Source organism: Microcebus murinus, chromosome 14 (assembly GCF_040939455.1).
Source record: "Microcebus murinus isolate Inina chromosome 14, M.murinus_Inina_mat1.0, whole genome shotgun sequence".
Classification (NCBI taxonomy): domain Eukaryota; kingdom Metazoa; phylum Chordata; class Mammalia; order Primates; family Cheirogaleidae; genus Microcebus; species Microcebus murinus.
Window position 1 is genome coordinate 10,701,487 of NC_134117.1, and position 19,038 is coordinate 10,720,524.

The 19,038-nt window shown below is 58.6% G+C and overlaps 1 protein-coding gene across 2 annotated transcripts in view; it reads right to left on the reverse strand.

Moving 5' to 3' along the window:
• The window catches only part of GRK5 (G protein-coupled receptor kinase 5), a 192,667-nt gene that overhangs the window by 11,227 nt on the left and 162,402 nt on the right, over positions 1 to 19,038 (reverse strand). For both annotated transcript variants that reach the window (XM_012739156.2, XM_076009754.1), the window contains exons 5-10: positions 12,745 to 12,845; positions 11,012 to 11,104; positions 6,546 to 6,609; positions 5,518 to 5,658; positions 4,038 to 4,228; positions 1,638 to 1,675 (exon numbers count right to left, since the gene is read on the reverse strand). In XM_012739156.2, coding sequence (XP_012594610.1) covers positions 1,638 to 1,675; positions 4,038 to 4,228; positions 5,518 to 5,658; positions 6,546 to 6,609; positions 11,012 to 11,104; positions 12,745 to 12,845 — 628 coding nt within the window. The remainder of the gene's footprint in view (positions 1 to 1,637; positions 1,676 to 4,037; positions 4,229 to 5,517; positions 5,659 to 6,545; positions 6,610 to 11,011; positions 11,105 to 12,744; positions 12,846 to 19,038) is intronic.

Genomic DNA, 19,038 nt, shown 5'->3' on the forward strand with positions numbered 1-19,038 from the left:
GCAGCTGTGGACACCTGGCCCACCCTGGCCAGGGCCCCAGACCTGCCGCGCGCCCCTGGGCAAGGCATGCGAGCTCTCGAGGTTTCCACCTGTCTGCTGAAGATGGGTACCCCAGTCTGCCTCTCAGGGTGACCACACGTCCCCTGGGCACGGGTGCTAAAGGACGGGGGGCGATGCCTAATTTTTAGGAGTGAAACATCGAGCTGCAGCAGGGTGCCTGGGTCTGGCTGGACACCAGCCAACCCGCCTCATCGAATATCCGAACAGGCTTCTTGGAAGGCTGAGGTCACGAGTTGAAAACATCTTGGCCTGGTTCTGGGATTACTTCATGGGAAAAATGTGAGATTTCTCCTGACATTTTGCAACAGTTTGCTTCAGGGGAAAAAATTATAAAGCAATTTGGGAAGCAACTCCCTGACCTGCCTTGTTGGTCTTTGGAGGTTGCTGATTTTTCCCCTTTGGAGAAACGAGGAGGGGAAACGTCTGGCCTGGCCTGGCCGAGTCTAGAGGTGGGATCGGGGCTCACGGGGCAGGGCTGACCCCCAAGGCCGAGACGGACACCGAGCTGAGAGCCGAGCTTCGGCCTTTGTCTTGTCTGCAGCCCGCCCGGTCAGGGTTACAGCCACATCTCACCCCACAGGAAGGAACATGTCGCCTCCCCTTCCCTGCCTGTGGACGCCAAGGCCCCACACCAGCCTGGACCTCAGCAAGGCCCAGCTCCAGAGACCCCGCCAGGCTGGATCTGCGTGGAGTCCCCGGACAGGAAAGGGGAAGGTGTGTGGATGCCAGCTGCCAGCTGCAGGGCATCACGTAGGCTCGGTTCTGAGGCTGCAGGGGACACTGGGCTCGTCCAGAGAGGAGTGGCAGGCCTGGGGCCTCTGCCTGCTCCCACACGCAGCAGCAGCCCACGCAGACCTCACTCCAGGTCACCGGCGACCTGCCTCCCCTTTCTCCCTTCCCTCTGCTAGACGCTCCGGGGGCCTGGGGCCTGCTGGGAGGAGCCCCAGTTTCTGCTCTGATCTCCTCACTAACACTGCAAGGTGACCTTGGCACGCTGGCTCCTATAAGCCTCAGTCTTCTCATCTGTAAAATGGGAATAGGGATGTTGCCCTGCCCCTGTCTGTGCAGCTGGGAAGAGCTAGTCAGATAAAAGATGTGCAAGCTATTTTCCAGGTGCAAAACCCTCAACAGTTGCGAGGGGTCACTGTGGTTGCTCCTGTTACCCCAGGACTCACACCCCAGAGAACACAACCACGGTCATACTCAAATACCGATGCCCAACACACTTAGAGCTGCTGGTGTCACAAACATTTCCCCTCAAGCTGTCTTGTGGGAGCCTCCCCACCCTCCTCCTCGTAGTGGGCAGGGCAGGACGCGTTTGCATTTCACAGAGGAGATAAGGTGCAGAGAAGTTGCTGGAAGGTTAAGCATCTGCCCAGCCTCTCTGGAATTCTGGACGCCTCATTCTCTTAATGCTGCCTGTTCACCAAGCAGGAGATCCGCCCATGCCACTGCCTTCCCTGGGTGCCCTGGGCCCGGGGTCGGCCTCCCCGGGAGGCCTGGGAGGCGCTCGGCTCTCCGTGGGTCCCGGTGCTCACATCAGCTACAGAGCAGGCAAAGGGCCTCCCTCGACTTACCGTAATCGTCTAACAGGATATTTTCAGGTTTCAAATCTCTGAAAGGGAAAAAACAACGAGCATCAGAGTGTGGGCAGCCCGGGCAGCGAGGACATAGTGGCATCCGGGTTGACCTCCCTGGGCCAGCCAGGCCTGCGCAGCCGCAGGGTGTTGCCTTCCCGCCCCCAGGCTCAGGCTGTCTGGTCTCTCTCTGAGTCAAGATGATCTCCAGCTAATTCCTCTCCTTCCAGTAATTTAAAACAAAGGCAGCTGCTTGCCACGAGCATCTTCCCAAGCCTGGGGAACGCTGGGACGGTTAGGAAAATGCCAGTCCTGGCACCTGTCTGCCCATCAGCGGCCCCCAGGGCTGCGAAGCCCCGAGGTCTTAGGAAGCCCCGAAGGCAGAGCGGGGCCTGGGAAGGAGGGAAGAGAAGTTACTGAGAACAAGGCACCAGCTGTACAACTGGGAAGATGGCATTGTAGGGGAGAGGAAGGGGCCCCCAGGAAAAGGACCCCCTTCGGGATGGGGCTCCCAGGAGAGTGGCACACCCCCCAACTCTAGCTACACTACAGTCTTGGAGAAAGCATGGCCAGAAGCCACAGCTGTAGGTGTGACTGCCCCATCCCTCCCTAATGTCTCTTTGATGGCAGGATCTCGCACAAAAGAAAGGAAACCTCTGTATTCCCGGGGTGCGGGGGAGGCCACAGAAGGGTCTGGTTTTACTAGTAAAAGGTTTTCCCTATGGACAAAAGAACAGCCCAGAGGACAGTGTGTGCAACTCAGTCAAGCCTTGGGGCAAGCAGAACATGGGATCTGGATAGAGGCTCCGGTTTTCAATTAACAGGCTTTGTTTATTTAACTGATGGCAGCTGTCCTCCTGGGGCACGGCTAATGTACCCAAATCCAGTGGGCTGGCCTCACAACACGATAATTGGTGTCTATGTGTACTTGTATTTATTACAAAATACTTCTGTTGTTGTTATTTAACTTGCATTCTTTTGATGTGTTAACAATTCTAAATATGGGCAAGAGCCATCATCCCAATGACCCAGGGGTCACCAGGTTGGAGTGACAGCTCACTAGCGGGCACTGGCCAGAACCAAACCCACGGAGCGGCCTGGCCGGTGGCCAGGGCCAGGGAGGTCGCACCGAGCTTCTCTTTCTCCCTAGAAGAAGAGGAGCTGAAACTTGGAGGTTCTGTTTCCCTTTTTCTTCCTTTCTTTTCTTTCTTTTTTTTTTTTTCAGTGAAAGGCAATCAAGTGGCGGCATCTTTATTCAAAACTTAGGAAAAATTTCCTGACTCTCTTTTCACTTGAATGAAAACAAAACAAAAGCACCGGGAGACAGTATGGGGGAAGGGCATGTCCTCAAGATCATTCTTTCTTTCAAAACGTTCTTGGGCTCCCAAGAGGAGGAGGAGTTCGACCAAAAAGGTCTTCAAATTGGGGTGCATGTGCGGGGGGGGGGGGTGGCTGAGACTGTCGGGGGTTCCCACCTGCCGGCAGTTGTAAGGGTATGGGTTTCTTGACATCATAGTGTCCTGCCAACTCTTGGGATGCCATTTCTCACCAACTCTTCTCCCAAGTTACAGGAGAAAAGCAGGCTCCTCCCTCCTGAGTGTTACCATAGCGCCTGTCCTAGGTGTAGAAACCCCCAGGGCCCCGAAGGACCCATCAGAAATGAGATCTACTATAACACTGATAATTATAATGCCGACTTGACAGAAGAAATTGTTTTAACACTTAGAGCCTTCCGGTCAAAGGGAATTTTTTAAAAAAATTGTATATCTATCCATGTATTTGTGTCATGTATGCTGATCAATGACTTTTAGGCAAAAAGATATATATATATATATATATATATATCATTACAGGAACATCCCGTGGGGAGCAGGGTGTGTGGAAGGAAATGATAGACAATCTCTCGCCATCAAAGAGCGTTTCAGCCTTTCTAAGATGAACGATGGTGGAAATCAATTTGCCACAGCAACTGGAATCCACTGGACCCCTCAAAGAGTGTGATATAACCGTCCTATTTCGAAATATCAATATTTGCCAAGATTTAAACACATGATGGAGTATGGCAAATGTCTACTTAAAGTGTAGAGGAACACAGAGATCTGGACGCCTGGCCCCACAAGGTCCAGGCCCCTGTGCCACTGGCCCTGCCCAAGTTTCCCTGGGGCCTGCTGGGCTCCGGGCGCCGTGTGGGACTTGGAGGCGCTGGCCGTTTGGGGAGCATCACTCGCACTCGCGGTGTCCCTAAGCGTTGGGGGCCGGAGAGCAACTGGCCTCATGGCCTCGGTTGCGGGGAGCCCTGGGGCTCCAGGGGTGGGGGGTGCTGACTCCTGCCCTGCCCTGGCGCCGACCAGGCCTGGCTCCCCGGGCAACGAGGACCGCCGCCCGGGCAGCGCCGCTCACCTGTAGACGGTGTTCTCGCGGTGGAGGTCTTCCAGGCCGCAGAGGATCTCGGCCGCGTAGAACAGGGCCCGCTCCTCCTCGAAGCCGGGGTTGCCCATGTTGTAGATGTGGAACTTGAGGTCGCCCCCGTTCATGATGGTCAGGACCAGGCACAGCGCGTCCTTGGTCTCGTAGGCGTAGGCCAGGTTGACCTGGGGGCGAGAGTGGCCTGGTGAGCTCACGCTCTTCCGCTTTCCCTCCTCGGGATGCTCGGAGCTAGGGGGTGGGGGGAGGGCAGCCTAGCCCGAGCCCCGCACCCCAGTGGCCTTGGGGACCAGCCCGCTGCCCCTCACAGCAGCTGCCCCATTCAGTGCTGGAGGTGGGGAGGTGGCAGGTGGGGCAGGCCAGGGACCCTAACAGGACCCTAAAGGACGGCGTCTGCCTTCACTCCAGGGAAGCACGTGTGTGCCGCAGCTGGTTACAGCGGCGTGTTGCCTGGTGGCCAGTCAGACAGCAGGGCGGGCTGCCCACGGGCTGCGGGGCTCATCCCTGCAGGAGCAGGGGGCCGCTGGGAGTGGAACAGAGCCTGCAACGACTCTCGCACGCAGGACACGCCTGGTCCCCCGTCAAGGGGCCCCGGCAGAGCCGGGTCCAGGCCGTTGCTGGCGGAGCCCAGGCACCCGAGGCATCGAGGTTGAGGCCACAGGAGTGGGTGACTTGAGAAGCGAATGACACTGCGAGGTGATCCTTCTCCACTTGGGGGTCTGCACAGATGAAACCCGGCCTCCACGGACCGGGCTGTGGACAGCCTGGGCCACAAAACTTGCAGGTAAACATCAGGACCACAGAAGTTATATTTGAGGAAAGGAGACAGGACGGCAGCCAAGGGTGAGTGAGCTCATGGGGTCGCGCTGTGGGGTCGCGCTTCAGTGCTGGCTGCCACAGCGGAAGAAGGGCTCCCAGAGGTGTCCCCACTGGGACAGTGGACAGAACACGGCCAAGGAGTGTCGAGCCATCAAAACTGAAGGCCCTCGAAGACGGGCCACCCAGCTTAGCCAGGCACGCGACCCTTTTCCCTGAGCTGGCCTGCCGGCACCGCCCCGGCAAGAGCCGGCACTGCCCCTTCTGGGCTGGCCTCGAGGCGGCCACCAGTGGTCTCTGTTCAAAGGGACTGGTGGTGGGGAGGAAGGTTCTGGACTCCAAGAGGCCTAGGGCCAAAGCTGGCTGGGGTTACCCTTGTCCACCGCCCCTTGCCCGGCACGACTGCCCCGCCCACACCGTCACCCTGGACAAGGCGGGAAGCTGGGGGCAGCCTGGGACGAGAGCCAGAGACGCAAACTCCTGTCTTCTTGAATGTCACTTTGTGCCCGGCCGCCGCCCCCAGTAAGGACGGAAGCACGGGCATTCCACCTCCCTGGGCAGGGCCGGCTGCCTCCGCAGACCGCCCCTTCCCGGGTCCCGTCGCCAGGAGGGAGCCGGCGCCAGCCACGCACGCGCTCACCACAAACTGACTGTTGACCTTCTCCAGGATCTGCTTCTCGTTGAGCGCCATGGACTCCCCTTTCCGCTTCTTGATCCTTTTCTTCTCCAGGCGCTTGCAGGCGTACATTTTGCCCGTGGCCCGAACCTGGCAGGCGCAGACCTGAGTTGCAGGAAAGAAACCTCGGTGATAAGAGCACTGTGGAGGTCTGTCCCAATCCCCCCGGGCCACAGACAGGGCCAGGGCCAGCCGTGCCCGGCCTTGCGGGAGCTGCAGGCCCAGAGGACCAGCGATGCCCAGCCTCGGGCCCACAGCCGCCCTGGCCCGCACCCTGGGCTGGCTTCGTGCCACCTTGCCCTCCCCTCCCCCTGGGGGACTCCTGGCCCCTGAAGGTGCAGAATCAGCCATTCGCTCTGATGTTTAGATGACCGGCCAGGGCCCCAAGTACTGTCCCGTTTTTGGGGCAATCTGATTTTCCCAAGCGGCTGGTACAGAGGTCCAGTTTGGCGGTCAGGGATGGGGGACCCTTGGAACCCTGACTTTATAATTCAGAGAAGTGGGAACCAGGGTGCTTGGCCTCAAGTCTTAGTTCTGCTCCTTATTGGCTGGGTCACCTGACCATTCTGAACCTCGGCTTCCCTCGTCTCTAATGCGAATGCCGAGGCTTGCCCCGTGCACTGGGAGGATCGGGTAACCCTCGAGGAAATCTCTAACTCTGCATGACGGCATCATCCAGACACATAAGTGGCCACAGTCGCTCAGCTCCTCATGCCCTCACTCCTCCCTCCCCAAACACAACCAAGGGTGCCCATGTGTCCCCTCCGGGCTGGGTCCCTGACTGTAGCTGGCAGGGAAAACACCTCCATCTCACCTGCCCTGCTACAGATGGCCTCCCACCTGCCCTAGACCCACGTGACACGACCCTCGCCCTCCCTCACTGCTGCCATGGGCAGGGGACCCTGCCTAGAGCCCTTCAGGCCAACCCAGAAGGGACAGGACAGCCGATTAGAGTACAGGAACTTCCATTTGAAAACAGGGTGCTCACTCACCTCCCCGAAGCCCCCCTTTCCTAGCACTCGATACTGCCTGAAAGTGTTTTTGGTCACCGGTTGCCTGGAAAAAAAGCAAGAATCCAAGGTTGGTTGCATGTTATGAGATTCAGAATCCATAAGAAATTGACAAGAGCCCCACGGAAAGCAGCCGGCGACCACAGCTGCAGCCCTTGGGGATCCCCAGGAACCAAGGCTGCAGACGGGGCCTTCAAGGACTTGCTCTGGGGCTGGGCGTTCAAGTCCCAGGCCACCACCCTGGGCCCCTGCAGGCTGGGGGACGGGCAGTGCTCGCCTGCTCGGAGGGCAGAGCGGAAGGTGGGAAGAGTGGGAGTCCCAAGTTGCCCGACCACATGTCCGTGCGGCTGCCCTCTCTCTCCCAGGTGCAATCACACGGTGAGGCTCAGAAGAAAGCCGTGTCTTCCAGGCAGGGAGAGGGGAGGGCCAGGAGCTGCAGAGGATCGTCCCACAGAGGACACGAGGAGACGGCACCCTCCCGGCGCTGCACACTGGGCCCGTCCTGTCCCTCCGCGCTGGCGCTGCCCTGGGAAGACCTGGCCTCGGCAGGGGCAACGGCCGACGGTCTCCAAATCGCGTCCGGTGATCTTTAACCATCGGTTGGTCCCAACATTTTCACTGCCGAGGACCCTTTTGTTATATTTCCCCCATAGATCCAGAGCACTGGAAGATCCCATCTATCAAAATTGGTATTCATGAAGTAACAATTACCTTGTGTCTCCTGATTCCTCAGTTTTTTGGGTTTTTTTTTTTTGTTTGTTTGTTTGTTTTTGAGACAGGGTCTCACTCTATTGCCCAGGCTAGAGTGGTGTTGGCACAGCTCATAGCAACCCAAACTCCTGGACTCAAGTGATCCTCTTGCTCATGCCACAATGACTGGCTAATTTTTCTGTTTTTTGTAGAGACGAGGGTCTCACTCTTGCTCAGGTTGGTCTCGAACTCCTGACCTCAAGAGACCCTCCTGCCTCAGCCCCCCAGAGTGCTAGGATTGCAGATGTGAGTCACTGTGCCTGACTTCGCTCCTCATGGCAATTAGCCAAAGCCATTTACAGCGTCCAGTCAGACAGAACTCCGAGCATGAGGCAAGGATGGTACTTCTCGGAGCAAACATGGTCATCTTATCTAGTTGCAGCAAAGGACGCCACGGTGCACACGGCTCTCGTTTCCATCGCTGGCCTGTCTGGCCTCAAATAATCAGCTTAAAATGTAAAAAATTGGCTCTTGGTTCTCCCGGACTATTTCTGAGCACCCCGTCCTCCATCCCCCCCACATGAGTCCTGACCAGGGCTGGGGGCGGATGGAGACTGAATTGGGCCAAAGAACTGGGTCGGCCTGAGAATGGCCGGTGAGCCTTAGGTCCCCCGGCAGCTCCTGAATGCACGAATCTTCCACGGACATCCTTGTCGCTGCTGGGACTTCACTGGAAATCACGTCTTTGGCACCACGGCCGCTCCTTTAGGACAACCCTGGAACCCAGGGCTCCCTCGGGCACCCCAGCCTCGAACCGCACACAGTGACACACAGTGACTCTGGCTGCTGGGGTGTTCTCGGGAAGCACAGAGCTGTCCCTCTGCGGGGCTCCCGGCGCTCTGGTCTTCCTAACGCACAGGCGCAGCCGGGCGGCCCCGGGGACTACCTGCCAGGCGCCGGCACCCGCCAGGCCGGGAAGCCTTTCCTGCAGCCGCCCTCGAACCACAGGAAGGCGGCGGCCCGACGGCTCACCGCACGTGCAGGACAGACAGTGGGTCGGCACCACCGCAGAGCTCCTCCGCTAGGGGAAAGAGTGTAATGCAATTTCCCAGGAATTTCTTGGTTAACCTTGTGAGGGAAAAAAATCCCTTTAATATTTCAACAGCACAGCACTCACGGGCCACGATCTTGTTTGCAAGAAAAAAAAAATGGTGGGGGGAGGGGGGGAGGCAGGGTGCTTTTGCAGTCATTCAGGGCATTCCTAGGCCACGGTTCTATCCCACTGGCTTCAAAAACTTCATGCTTTCAAAAGGGTGAACTCAAATCCTTTTGGTCAGTGCATGGGTTAAAAATGCCCATTTCTCCATTTCACGTGCTTGGCAGAGACAAGATGAAAGCCAGTGGCCACAGCCATCGAATTCTATTGGAACTGGAGCTCTGGTGGACTAGGGCCCAAGGCCCTGAGTGAGGACACTGGGCTCGGGTTCCAGCCTTGCCAGGCCCTTGCTGTGTGGCCCAGGGCCCACCTGTCAACCTCTCTGAGCCTTGCATCTTCAGTAAAATGGAGGTGATAAGAAGGCATAGGCACTCATGGAGGGCTCTTCGTGAACTGTTGCTGTGCGTGTCAGAGGTCATTATTAGAACGCCTAGGAATAAAGGACGTGACCCCCTCTGGAGCCCATGTGCACCAGTCTCAGGAGGTGGGGCTGTCACTGTCCCCATTCTGCAGATGAGAACACTGAGGCTTCCAGGGATGAAGTGAGTAGCCCGAGGCCCTGGCTGGAACGTGGTGGGGCTGGGGCTGGGGTCCAGGCAGCCTGAGCACACTGCCACCCTGGGGAGGTGGGCACAGATCAGGGCCAGGGCTCCAGAGCAGGGCATGGGGCACGGTGAATGCAGCCCCACTGACTGTCCTGTGAGTGGCAGAACCAGGACTGGGCCTCCAGCAAGAGCCTGCTGCTCCTCCGGCACCAGACATGGCGAGGTGAGGATGACAACGGTGATGCTGACGACTGATCGTAGTGACAGCCACAGCGGCAGCCAGCAGTTCCCCTCCTGCGGCCACACGGCCGAGCTCTGTTGATGCCTGCCGTGTTCCTGCACGTGCTCCCCTGATTTCGTCCTCACCCCCAACCTCCAAGGCAGGCGCTGGAGAGGTGAGCGGCCCTTCCCCGGGAAGAGGCAGAGCCTGGGGGCTCCGGTGCCCTCAGCAGGATGTCTGGGCTGATCCTTCACTTTGGGCCTCCAGGACACGTGATGTGGCCAGCGGTGGTCAGTGGCCAACAGAGAAGGCCACGCTTGGTCACTCTTTCAGCCCCACCGGTCAGGGTGGAGAGAAATGGCCCATCCAATGGCTGCATAGCAGGGCGTTTTCCTGCTGGGCTTCCCGAAGTAAGTAGGGAGGGCTGCGGATGGGCCTTTGGGGACTCCTGTCCCGCAGCTTCCTGAGCACCAGAGGGGACTCGGCCAGCCGTGGTGCTGACATGCAGGCAGGAGCGGGGGGCCTCCTTGCTCTCTGACCCATGTCCCTAATGGTCGTGAGTGCCAGGCCTCCGGGGACAGGGGCCCTGGGCTCCCACCCTCAGCTCCCAGCTTAGCCTGGCATGGATTTAACACAGGCACTGCCCCGTTCTGCAGACCCTGGGCTGGGGTCCTGGGCTGGGGTCCTGGGCCAGGCCCCCCGGCTTCACAGGGGAGTACTTTGAAGAGAACGAGGCAGCAAACAAAATAGAAGATGCTCAGCCGCACCCACTATTAGAAAGACAAAAAATAAGCACTGAGAGGCCGGGCGCGGTGGCTCACGCCTGTAATCCTAGCTCTTGGGAGGCCGAGGCGGGCGGATTGCTCAAGGTCAGGAGTTCAAAACCAGCCTGAGCAAGAGCGAGACCCCGTCTCTACTATAAATAGAAAGAAATCAATTGGCCAACTGATATATATATATAAAAAATTAGCCGGGCATGGTGGCGCATGCCTGTAGTCCCAGCTACTCGGGAGGCTGAGGCAGAAGGATCACTCGAGCCCAGGAGTTTGAGGTTGCTGTGAGCTAGGCTGACGCCACGGCACTCACTCTAGCCTGGACAACAAAGCGAGACTCTGTCTCAAAAAAAAAAAAAAAAAAAAAAAGCACTGAGGACACCCCGCTGCTCACTCACTGGGTCGGAAAACCCAAGAACAATGTTGGTGAAGCCGAGAGGCAGCTCAGGCACCGGTGGGACCAAGGGGGCAGCTGTGTGGGAGACAATTCAACAGCCCCACAGTTTACAGTCAGGTGCCTTTTAACCAGAAAGTCCTCTGCTAGGAATTTGTATGTCTGTACTTGCAAAAGTACGTAAAGATTTATGTACATGCTATTCACTATTTAGGGAAGGTTGCTCAGAGAATGTAGAACAACCCCATTGTCCACCAACAGGGCACTGTGTCAAATAAAGGATGTGCACCTATTTCAAAGAATATTCAAAGGCTCTTTATTTTGCTGGTGGAGAAAGAATTCTCAAAGACAGGGAACCAAAAAAGTAACAACAGTATGCCATATGTGTGGATAAATGAATATCTGTGTGTGTGTGTGTGTTTTCATAAGCATAGAGCCTTTCTAGAATACACAAGAACTTAATTAACAGGAGGAACACAGTCCATGTTATTTTAACCTTGAGCCCATGGGAGGTAACTGATTTTTATGTAAGTTCTCAGATGAACAATCTGTTTACCGCCCCTCTGCCTCCCCATCCGTCCGCACGCAGGCATGGGGGTGGGGGACTCACCTCTCCAGCCACTTCCACTGCAGGAAGCGGTCGAAGTACATGCTGTCCAGGTATTCGTGGAACGGCTCTCCCCTCAGGTAGTCATGGACGGACCTAGCTCAGAGGGAACAAAAGGAGAACATTTTATAGCCTTGGCCTTGGAGTAGACGAGCAGGGCTGTGTCCAGCAGGTTAGCGCCTGGCCTCATCCACTTCCAGGCTTTGCAGATGCAAACACACACGGCCTCGCAGCCGATGCAGACGCGGATGCCAGAGGTGCTGTCGATTTATGAAGGTCGCCTGGAATTGGTTGATCCTGCAAACATTTACTGGGTACCTGCCACGTGCTGGCCATCGTTCTAGGTCCTGGGATGCAGCTGTGAGCGTGGGGCTGGCATCGTGTGGGGACACAAATCATAAATAACAAACATATACTCAGAGTTGTGTCATCACGAATTTGAGTTAGGGGAGGCTGTCGGGGGTCAGGCAGGCTGCTTTGACGAGGGGGCCCTTGAGCTGAGAACAGATGAAGGCCTCACGAGGTGCAGGGAGGACCTGCAGGTGGTGGGGGCAGGCTCCGGATTTGGTCCGGGACCAGCAAAAGCCACTGGGAGTGTTTCACGCATGCAGTAGAATTTGCTGGTCACTTGCGGTGGCCAGGTGCCAGGCTGGGCCCAGGGTGCTGGGGACCCTATCAGACTATCAGCGCAGGGCCCGGCAGGTGTCCAGGCCTGGCTACAGGCAGGGATGGGCTTCTTCCCTTCCACAAGTGGCCTCGCTGAGCAATCCAGCCCAGGCACTTGGGGCCTGGAGAAGGGAAGGGAGCCGGCAGCACGTCGGAGGCCGAATCCTTCCAAACCCAGAGATGGGCCAGTGTAGGGGCCCAGGGGGGCCATTCAGTCGGGGTCAGGGTCACTAGCAGGATGCCACCACTGTCAGATCTGACTCTCGGCCGGCTCCAAGAGAGCAGCACCCAGGCTGGCTTCTGCCCACCGGGGCCTTTCCCAGCACCTAACACGGGGCTGGGCCCCCCTGACCTCCCGGCTCTTCCCCCAGTGCGTGTGGGTCGCTGGTTTTCTTGTGCAAGCTCCACAAAAGCAGGATTGGGCTCCTGCTCACTTCGGTATCCCCCAGTAACTAGCACAGTGCCAGGTACACAGCAGGTTCTCAAGGGACACCTGTGGTGCTGAGTAAGGTGCAAAAAAAGCCCCCAGGCTCATCTAGCTGTGTGGAGTAACCTGGCTCCAGACAGTTCTTGGCATGTATGTGCTTGCATGTGCTGGCATGGGCATGTGTGTGCACTTGTGTGTATGCAGGCCGGGGTGGGAGCTCAGCTGGTGTCCGCCAGAGCACACACACTGACATGCCTTGGGGCAGGTGCTGGCCTGCAGACAAGGTGATAGAGTGGCTGGGAAGGCCCCTCCCCCTGCGCTGGCTCCACCGGCTCCGGCTGGTGGCAGGGTGGGGGTTGGGGCTGGGAAGGATTCCAAACCACCAGGCAGGGTCAAATTTTTACACATTCCTCTGTCTCAACAGCCTGGAGAGCCACTTGCTTTCAACACCCTTTGAAGCAGATGTTTTCTTTGGACTTGGCACCTTGGTATCTTTTCCCCTTCGTGGGAAATATACAAACAGTTGGGTAGCTTGCCTGGGGTCCTCGGGCACATGCCCCCGTGCCCCGAGCTGCTAGGTGGAAGGCTAGAGGCAGCCACTCCCCAGGCCCGGCCAGGGCAGGGCAAGGGTCTGGGCACTTACCGTGCACAGGCAGAAAAGAGTTCCTTGCTCGGCCTCTGCAGGAGCTTCTCCTCCGTCTGGGAGACCAGGTCTTGGCCGACTTGGGCGATGAAGACTGGGGACTGGAGGCAGGAAGGAAGGGGGTGGTCAGTGAGCAGGGAGGAGCAGTGCACACACCCAGGGTGCCCGCCGCCCCTCCTGCCCACACCTGCCCTGGGCCAAGTGAACCCTGTTCAGTGGTGACAGGAGGAGGCTGGGCTGCAAGGTTAGGAACAAGCCCAGACTCAGGGTGAGACTGGCTCTGCCACTTACAGGCTGTGTGACCCCCTGGAGGCCACTTGGCTCCTCTGAGCCTCACTCCTCATCTCCATAGCATTGAGGATGATGGTCCCCGAGGCCCGTGCTCAGAACTGACAAGGTGCACCAGTGCCCACAACTGTGAGGAGTGGTGCAACGTGGCCCAGCTCATCCGCAAGTCCCAAGCAAGCTTGGTGACGTCCCTTGGCCACTCTGGGCCTGTTTCCTCTGAGGGCAATTGTGAAGATGAACAGCCCATTTGGAATGCACACAACGGAAGGCTTTGTAGGGGGCGGGGGGCTCAGGCACTGTGTGCACACAGCTGTGGAGCCGGGTTTGAATCCCAGATCTGCTACTTGCAGCTGCGGGACCTTGGTCTTAACTGCTCAGCTTCTCTCTCTTATCAGAGATAATCAGAAATAATTTCTCCCGGAATGATTCAATGAAACCTTCAGGTAAAGCGTTTGGCCCAGATGGTGGCATGGAGTAAGCGTCAAATAAAAGTCACTATTGTCGTTCTCCTTCTAGGTTAAGCTGCTGGCCTCAGTATTTCAAGTTTGAGAGGACAGTTCTAGCAGTTTCTCCATCCCACCCAGGAACAGCGGCTACTTCCGGAAGGCGCAGGGACAGGCAGAAGGCAGCTCCACCCAGGGCATGCCTCGCCCACCCCTCCCCTTCCCCCCAATCACCCGCCACCAGCTGTCCCTAGGGGCTGACTCACCAGCTGGGCTTCGAGATGGGTTTTTAATAAATTACAGGGATAATTGAGAAAATTGCTGGGAGTGGGCTCAGAAAGACGGGCGTAGACACATCTTTCTCCCCAAAGGATGCTGAGATCTGAAAGGCTTGCTTTCTCTTCCCAGCTATTGAAATGTGACTATGGGGCTGATTGCATTGCTAAGTCCGCTGGGCGGTTTCTGTGGGGGGTTCGATCCTGGGGGGTGGAGGAGGAGCCCCGGTGGCAGCAGCTGGCGTGTCCCTGGTGAATGAAATCAGTGGCTCATTTTCTATTCCCCAGGGTTCTGAATGCCCAAATCCCTTCCTTCCTTCCTTCCTGGTTTCTTTCCTGGACCTGGCCCTCTCTGCAGGCTCAGCCCTGCCCTCAGGGTCCCCCTCCTGAGCCTGGCCAGAGGGTCTCCAGCTCCTTGGGGTGGGGGTGCCTCAGGTGTGGGTGTGACGTGATGGTAAATGCCACCCACCCAAGTGCAGGCAAGGCCACGAACCCCAATCGGAGGGCTCCAGCCCATCTCCACAGTCGCCATCAGCTATCCTGGGTGGTGGCCGCTCCCCTCCACCATCTGTCCCACTCTGCTTTGGACCATCCCTCCCTCTCCACATTAAAAACTTGATGAAGGAACAAGACACAGAAAAGCAACCTGTAGAGTGCTGGCCCTAACTTGTGCAGAAAAGATGCTCAGTGTTGTGTTTCTGCTCTGGGTGAAACTCATCCATCGACCCAATATTTAAAACCTATAAAAATAATTTAATTGGAAACAACGGTCTACATACATTGAAGGCTAACTGTGCTCAGGTATTGTGCCAAACGCCTTATGTGTATCATGTCATTTAATGTTCATTATGGCCCTCTGAGGTGGGTATTACTATGACGCCCATTTTGCAGATGAGGAAACTAAGGTTCAGAAAGGTTAAGCAATTTCCCCAAGGTCACCCAGCCAGTAAGTGACTGGGGGAGGATGTGAACCCAGGTTGGGTGACTCCTGAGTAAGATCAGGCTGGAGGGGGTGGGCTGTCCGGGCCACCTGTGACCCTCTCATCCCCTTAGAAGGCCCCTGAGGTGTGACCTTAGCCCCTGGGGCCCCACAGAGCCCAGTGTGCGAGCCAGGGTGCTGCTGAGTCCTGCAGCAGAGGCAGGTGACGCAGCTCAGAGAAGGGCGAGCTCACCATGGTCCTGGGTCGTCTGGGAAAGGCTCCGTGGCAGACTGAGTGAGAGGCCAAGTGGAATTTGGCCCCAGGCCTCCTGCCCCTCACTGGCCGCACTCCACCGGCAGGCAGGATGGGAGGGGCTGCCCCAGTCCACAGTGACCCAGCTGTGTGCATGAAGTCACACTGCTCTGGCTTGGCTGGCAGCAGGGCTCTGCCCACAGGCAAAGCCCTAACAAGGGAGTTAATGAGCAGATAATAATGCATTTGGCTGCACTTGAAGAAGTTAAGCGATTCCAACCAAATCCCCTTTCAAGTGCCTCCAGGGAGGACATCTTTGCCAATTAGACCAAGAAGCCGCTGGCCAGTGTCGGTCTGGAACTGAAGCCCACGCCTGCCAGGAGGGTGAGGGGCGAGCAGGTGCTCAGCGGATGCCGCAGTCAGACGCTACCATTTGCATCAGTGGATGGGAGCATGTCCGGTTCAGAGAAGGTGATGGCAAAGGGGACCCCGTGAGAAGGCCCCACAGCCTGCACAGCCTCGGCTCAGCACCTGCGATCCACCCTCTGGGTCTCCACAGGCACTAGTTCCTGCGGTTTCACATCCCTTTCCAGGAGGCCTGTGGGGCTTGCTGGGAAGGGGGTGTACCCTACAGGCCGGGGGGGCTCTGGGCAGAAATGTGACCCTCACTCCACGTGTCAGGAGAGCTGTGGCTGGGCAGTGCTGCAGCTCCTCCTAGCAGAGACTGTCCCTCTGGGATGAAGCTGAGGGTTAGGGTGGGGAGAAAGGACAAGGCTGTGCTCTTCCCGTCAAAGATGTCCCTCCAAGATCTAACCAAACAGGTACCCAGGGGACAGGGCCTCCAGGCACATGGACATCTGCAGGGGTGAAGGCGGCCAGGAGAAGGGGTCTTGGTGGTGGTCTTTGGTGAAACTCCCCCAGGGTCCTGGGACTAGCCCAGGCCAACAGTGCTTTACTTCTTTGGTCACCAGATGGTTTCCTCTAATGGCCCTAGCTGCAGACCTTGACTTAACGCAACAGTGTGGATTTAGGCACCAAGGTTCCCTTGAACGGCACGAAACCAGCTTTTGTGGGTGGCACAGCTTCCAAGGCTGCAGGAAGGACCGGGACAGGGTTTCTCTGTCCCAGGGGCCCCACCGTGAACGCCAACCCCTCGACGGTCTCGGCAACAGAAGTGAACTGGCTGGCCAACCTCGGCGTGACGAGCCTGCCTGGTCCCGTCAGAAAGTCCACTCTGATGACCCCCCGCTGTCCCCGAGGAGGGTCTGTGGCCACCTCTCCTGGGCAGCTTAGGAGAACAGGACAGGCCTTGGGGACGCTGCTGTGTATGCCTGGGGTGCTGGCCGGAGCGCTCTCTCCCTTGGCTGCCTCGGGGACCTGTGGGCTGCCTGGCATGCTGGGACCTCCTCCTGGCCCCTTCTCTTCCCCACTGCAGCTGGGGACAAGCGAGGTGGCATTACTCGTGGGGGCGCTCTGCCTGCTCCCCGAGTCTGTGCCTCTGGATGCAGCTCCCTTCACCGGGAGGGGGAAGAACCTGCTCCACGGCCCCCCTGCCCCTGTCCACCCCCGATGGGAAATTAGCATAGAGTCTGCGTCCTGCACCAGAGGAACCCAGGGCCCGCTCAGATGGGGGCAGGGCCGCCGCAGTTCCAGCGCGTGGGACAGAGGGTCTGTCACTCTGCCTTGGCGGCCCTGACTACTTGCTCCTTCTCATCACCTCTTCCCTCCAGCCCGGCCCTGCTCTGCTGCTCCCGCTGCTTGCGCCACCAGTTCTCGAGACCCGGGCAGCTCGTGGTGTCCGTGTTAACCAGGACGGACCTCTCCGGGCAGCCAGACGCTGCAGAGCTGTTTCCGGGCACTGCAGGGCTGTTTCTGGGCACTGCAGCCCACTGAGAAAAGCCCTTCCCGCCACTTTGGACACAAGCAGGGCGGGCCCCGAAAACGCACGACAGGGCCCAGGGTGGCCTTCGTACCTCTCTAAGCCCCTCTCCTCCATTCGTCCTCATCTCACGCGTCCTCCCCCCCCCCCCGCTGTGACCCTGAACCCCAGCAGCCCCCCCCCCCCCCCGTCAGACCTTTCTCATCGTCTGCTGCGTGAGAACAGAAACCTCTGCAATACTCAGGCCTGGCGGGTGACATACGACGACCAGGAACGACTCCACACAGGGGAGGCCTGGGGACGTCTAACGAGAAGACAGTCGGGCTGGTGGCCGGGCTGGATGGAAGGGTCGGGCGCTTGTCCTGACGCTGCATTTGTGTGGTGGATTTACGGAGCTTTGGGTGACTTGTCGGCAAATGGAGTGACATACGGAAAGGCTGACCCCTCCCAGTGCCCCTTGGTACGACAACTGCTCAACCCCTCACCCCTCCCCGGTCATAACCACAGCTTCACAAGAGCCCCTGGGCTTCACGGGCAGCTGGAATGATCCGCGCTATCTCAGGCATTGGGGCAGGCTGGGAGGGAGGGAGGGACGGCGGTGAGGAAGGCATGGAGGCCACCCTGGCGGGTATCGTACTCAGCTCCCAATCCAGCAAGCAAGTGGGGTCACCCGCCCCACCCAAGGCCTCCCTCGGATGCGCACATGCCCGCCCGCAGTGACTTTGTAAAGGGAGAGGGACTCTCAGTCACCCAAGGGCAGGCTGGCAGCCCAGCCCCGGCTCTGCCTCTGCCCCTTCGGCCGAGGCCGGGGAGCAGTCGGCCCACTAGGTGGCGCCATTGCACCCCTGCGCGACTTCGGGGCACAGCCTGGCCGGGAGACACCCACGGGGAGACTCCCCGTCCCCAAAGAGCAGGGAGCCAGCCGCACACCTGAAATAGTCGCCAGGTGACTGATCTCGGAGCTGAGGGGCGCGGCCTTTGCAGTAACAGTTGAGGGGAAGGAGGAACCATTTGGGACGGAGCCCGGAGGGGCAGGACGAGCCCCGGCTGGGGAAGGGAGGCAGGGCTCGCACAGGTGGAGAGAAACCACCGGGTGAGGCCCGAGGCCGGAGCGAGCTGGGGGCAGAAGGAAGGTGCTGCACAGAGGGGGAAGACTCCTCTGGACCTCGGAAAGGCAGCGGGAACGGCTGGGAGGGGCTGCTGCCGCCTCTCGGGCAAACCCGGGCAGCCACCGAATGCCGGGTGATCAGCCCTGAGGGTGACATCGCCAAGGCCACTGCCATCGCCCCGGCACTCTGTCTCCCTCTGTACCTCGAAAGCCTGGCAGGGGAAGGGACGCCATTCCCTGTGCCATTGGGGAGCTCCGGATGCCCGATGCTCATGTTCCCAGCGCACCTTCCGGCACCGGAGTCCCACGTTTCAAGACGTCCCAGCGGACGTGGGACCGGCTGTGCATGGCTGGCGTCCTCGGGGCACCCGGGCTGCAGCGTGACTCAAGGGCCGTGAAGGCCAATTCAGAGCCACCACCCCACCTCCTCTGCCGCCGGTGTGGCTCTCGGAGCCTTCTGGGACACATGCCCTATAACTTGCTCAGAGATTCAGGAGCCGAGATGGGGCGGAGGAGGCAGAGATCACAGAGGGCTCTCCAGGGAAGACCCCTCAGGGCTAAGCCCCTCAACCCACTCATGGCACAGATGGGGGGAAACTGAGGGAATGCACCCTTCCCAAGTCGCATGCTGGCCTGTGGTGCAGCCGGGATCAGCTGCTGAATGGGGGGAGTGGATCTGAGCCGCACGAGTCCTAAGCCAGGTGTCTTGGGCCAGCTGTCTGGGAAGCACATAGCTTTGGCCTCCTCAGCTGCACTCAAAACCAGCTTGTGCCCATTTCACCGATGGGGACACACACACAGCCATCTCAGCCCTGGTGTCTCTCCCACCCACCACCTCCTCTCCAACCCCACCTCACTGCCCTGGTTTCCAGAAGTCTCTTCTCCCACTTGTACCATCCAGCAGGCCTCTTGCAGGTCTCGGCTACCATTTGCTCTTGCATTTGACAATGGCCCCCACGGGAGTTTTTCTGCACCACACAGCACTGATGGCCCCACTGCCTACAGGATCTGGCCCCAAACACCCTTTCTGACCTGCTTCTCCCGTCTGCCCTCTGCTCCCCGTGCTCTGGCCCCACACTGGCCATTTCCTGGGCAAGCTCCAGCTTCCCCCCTGGGCCTCTGCCTGTCC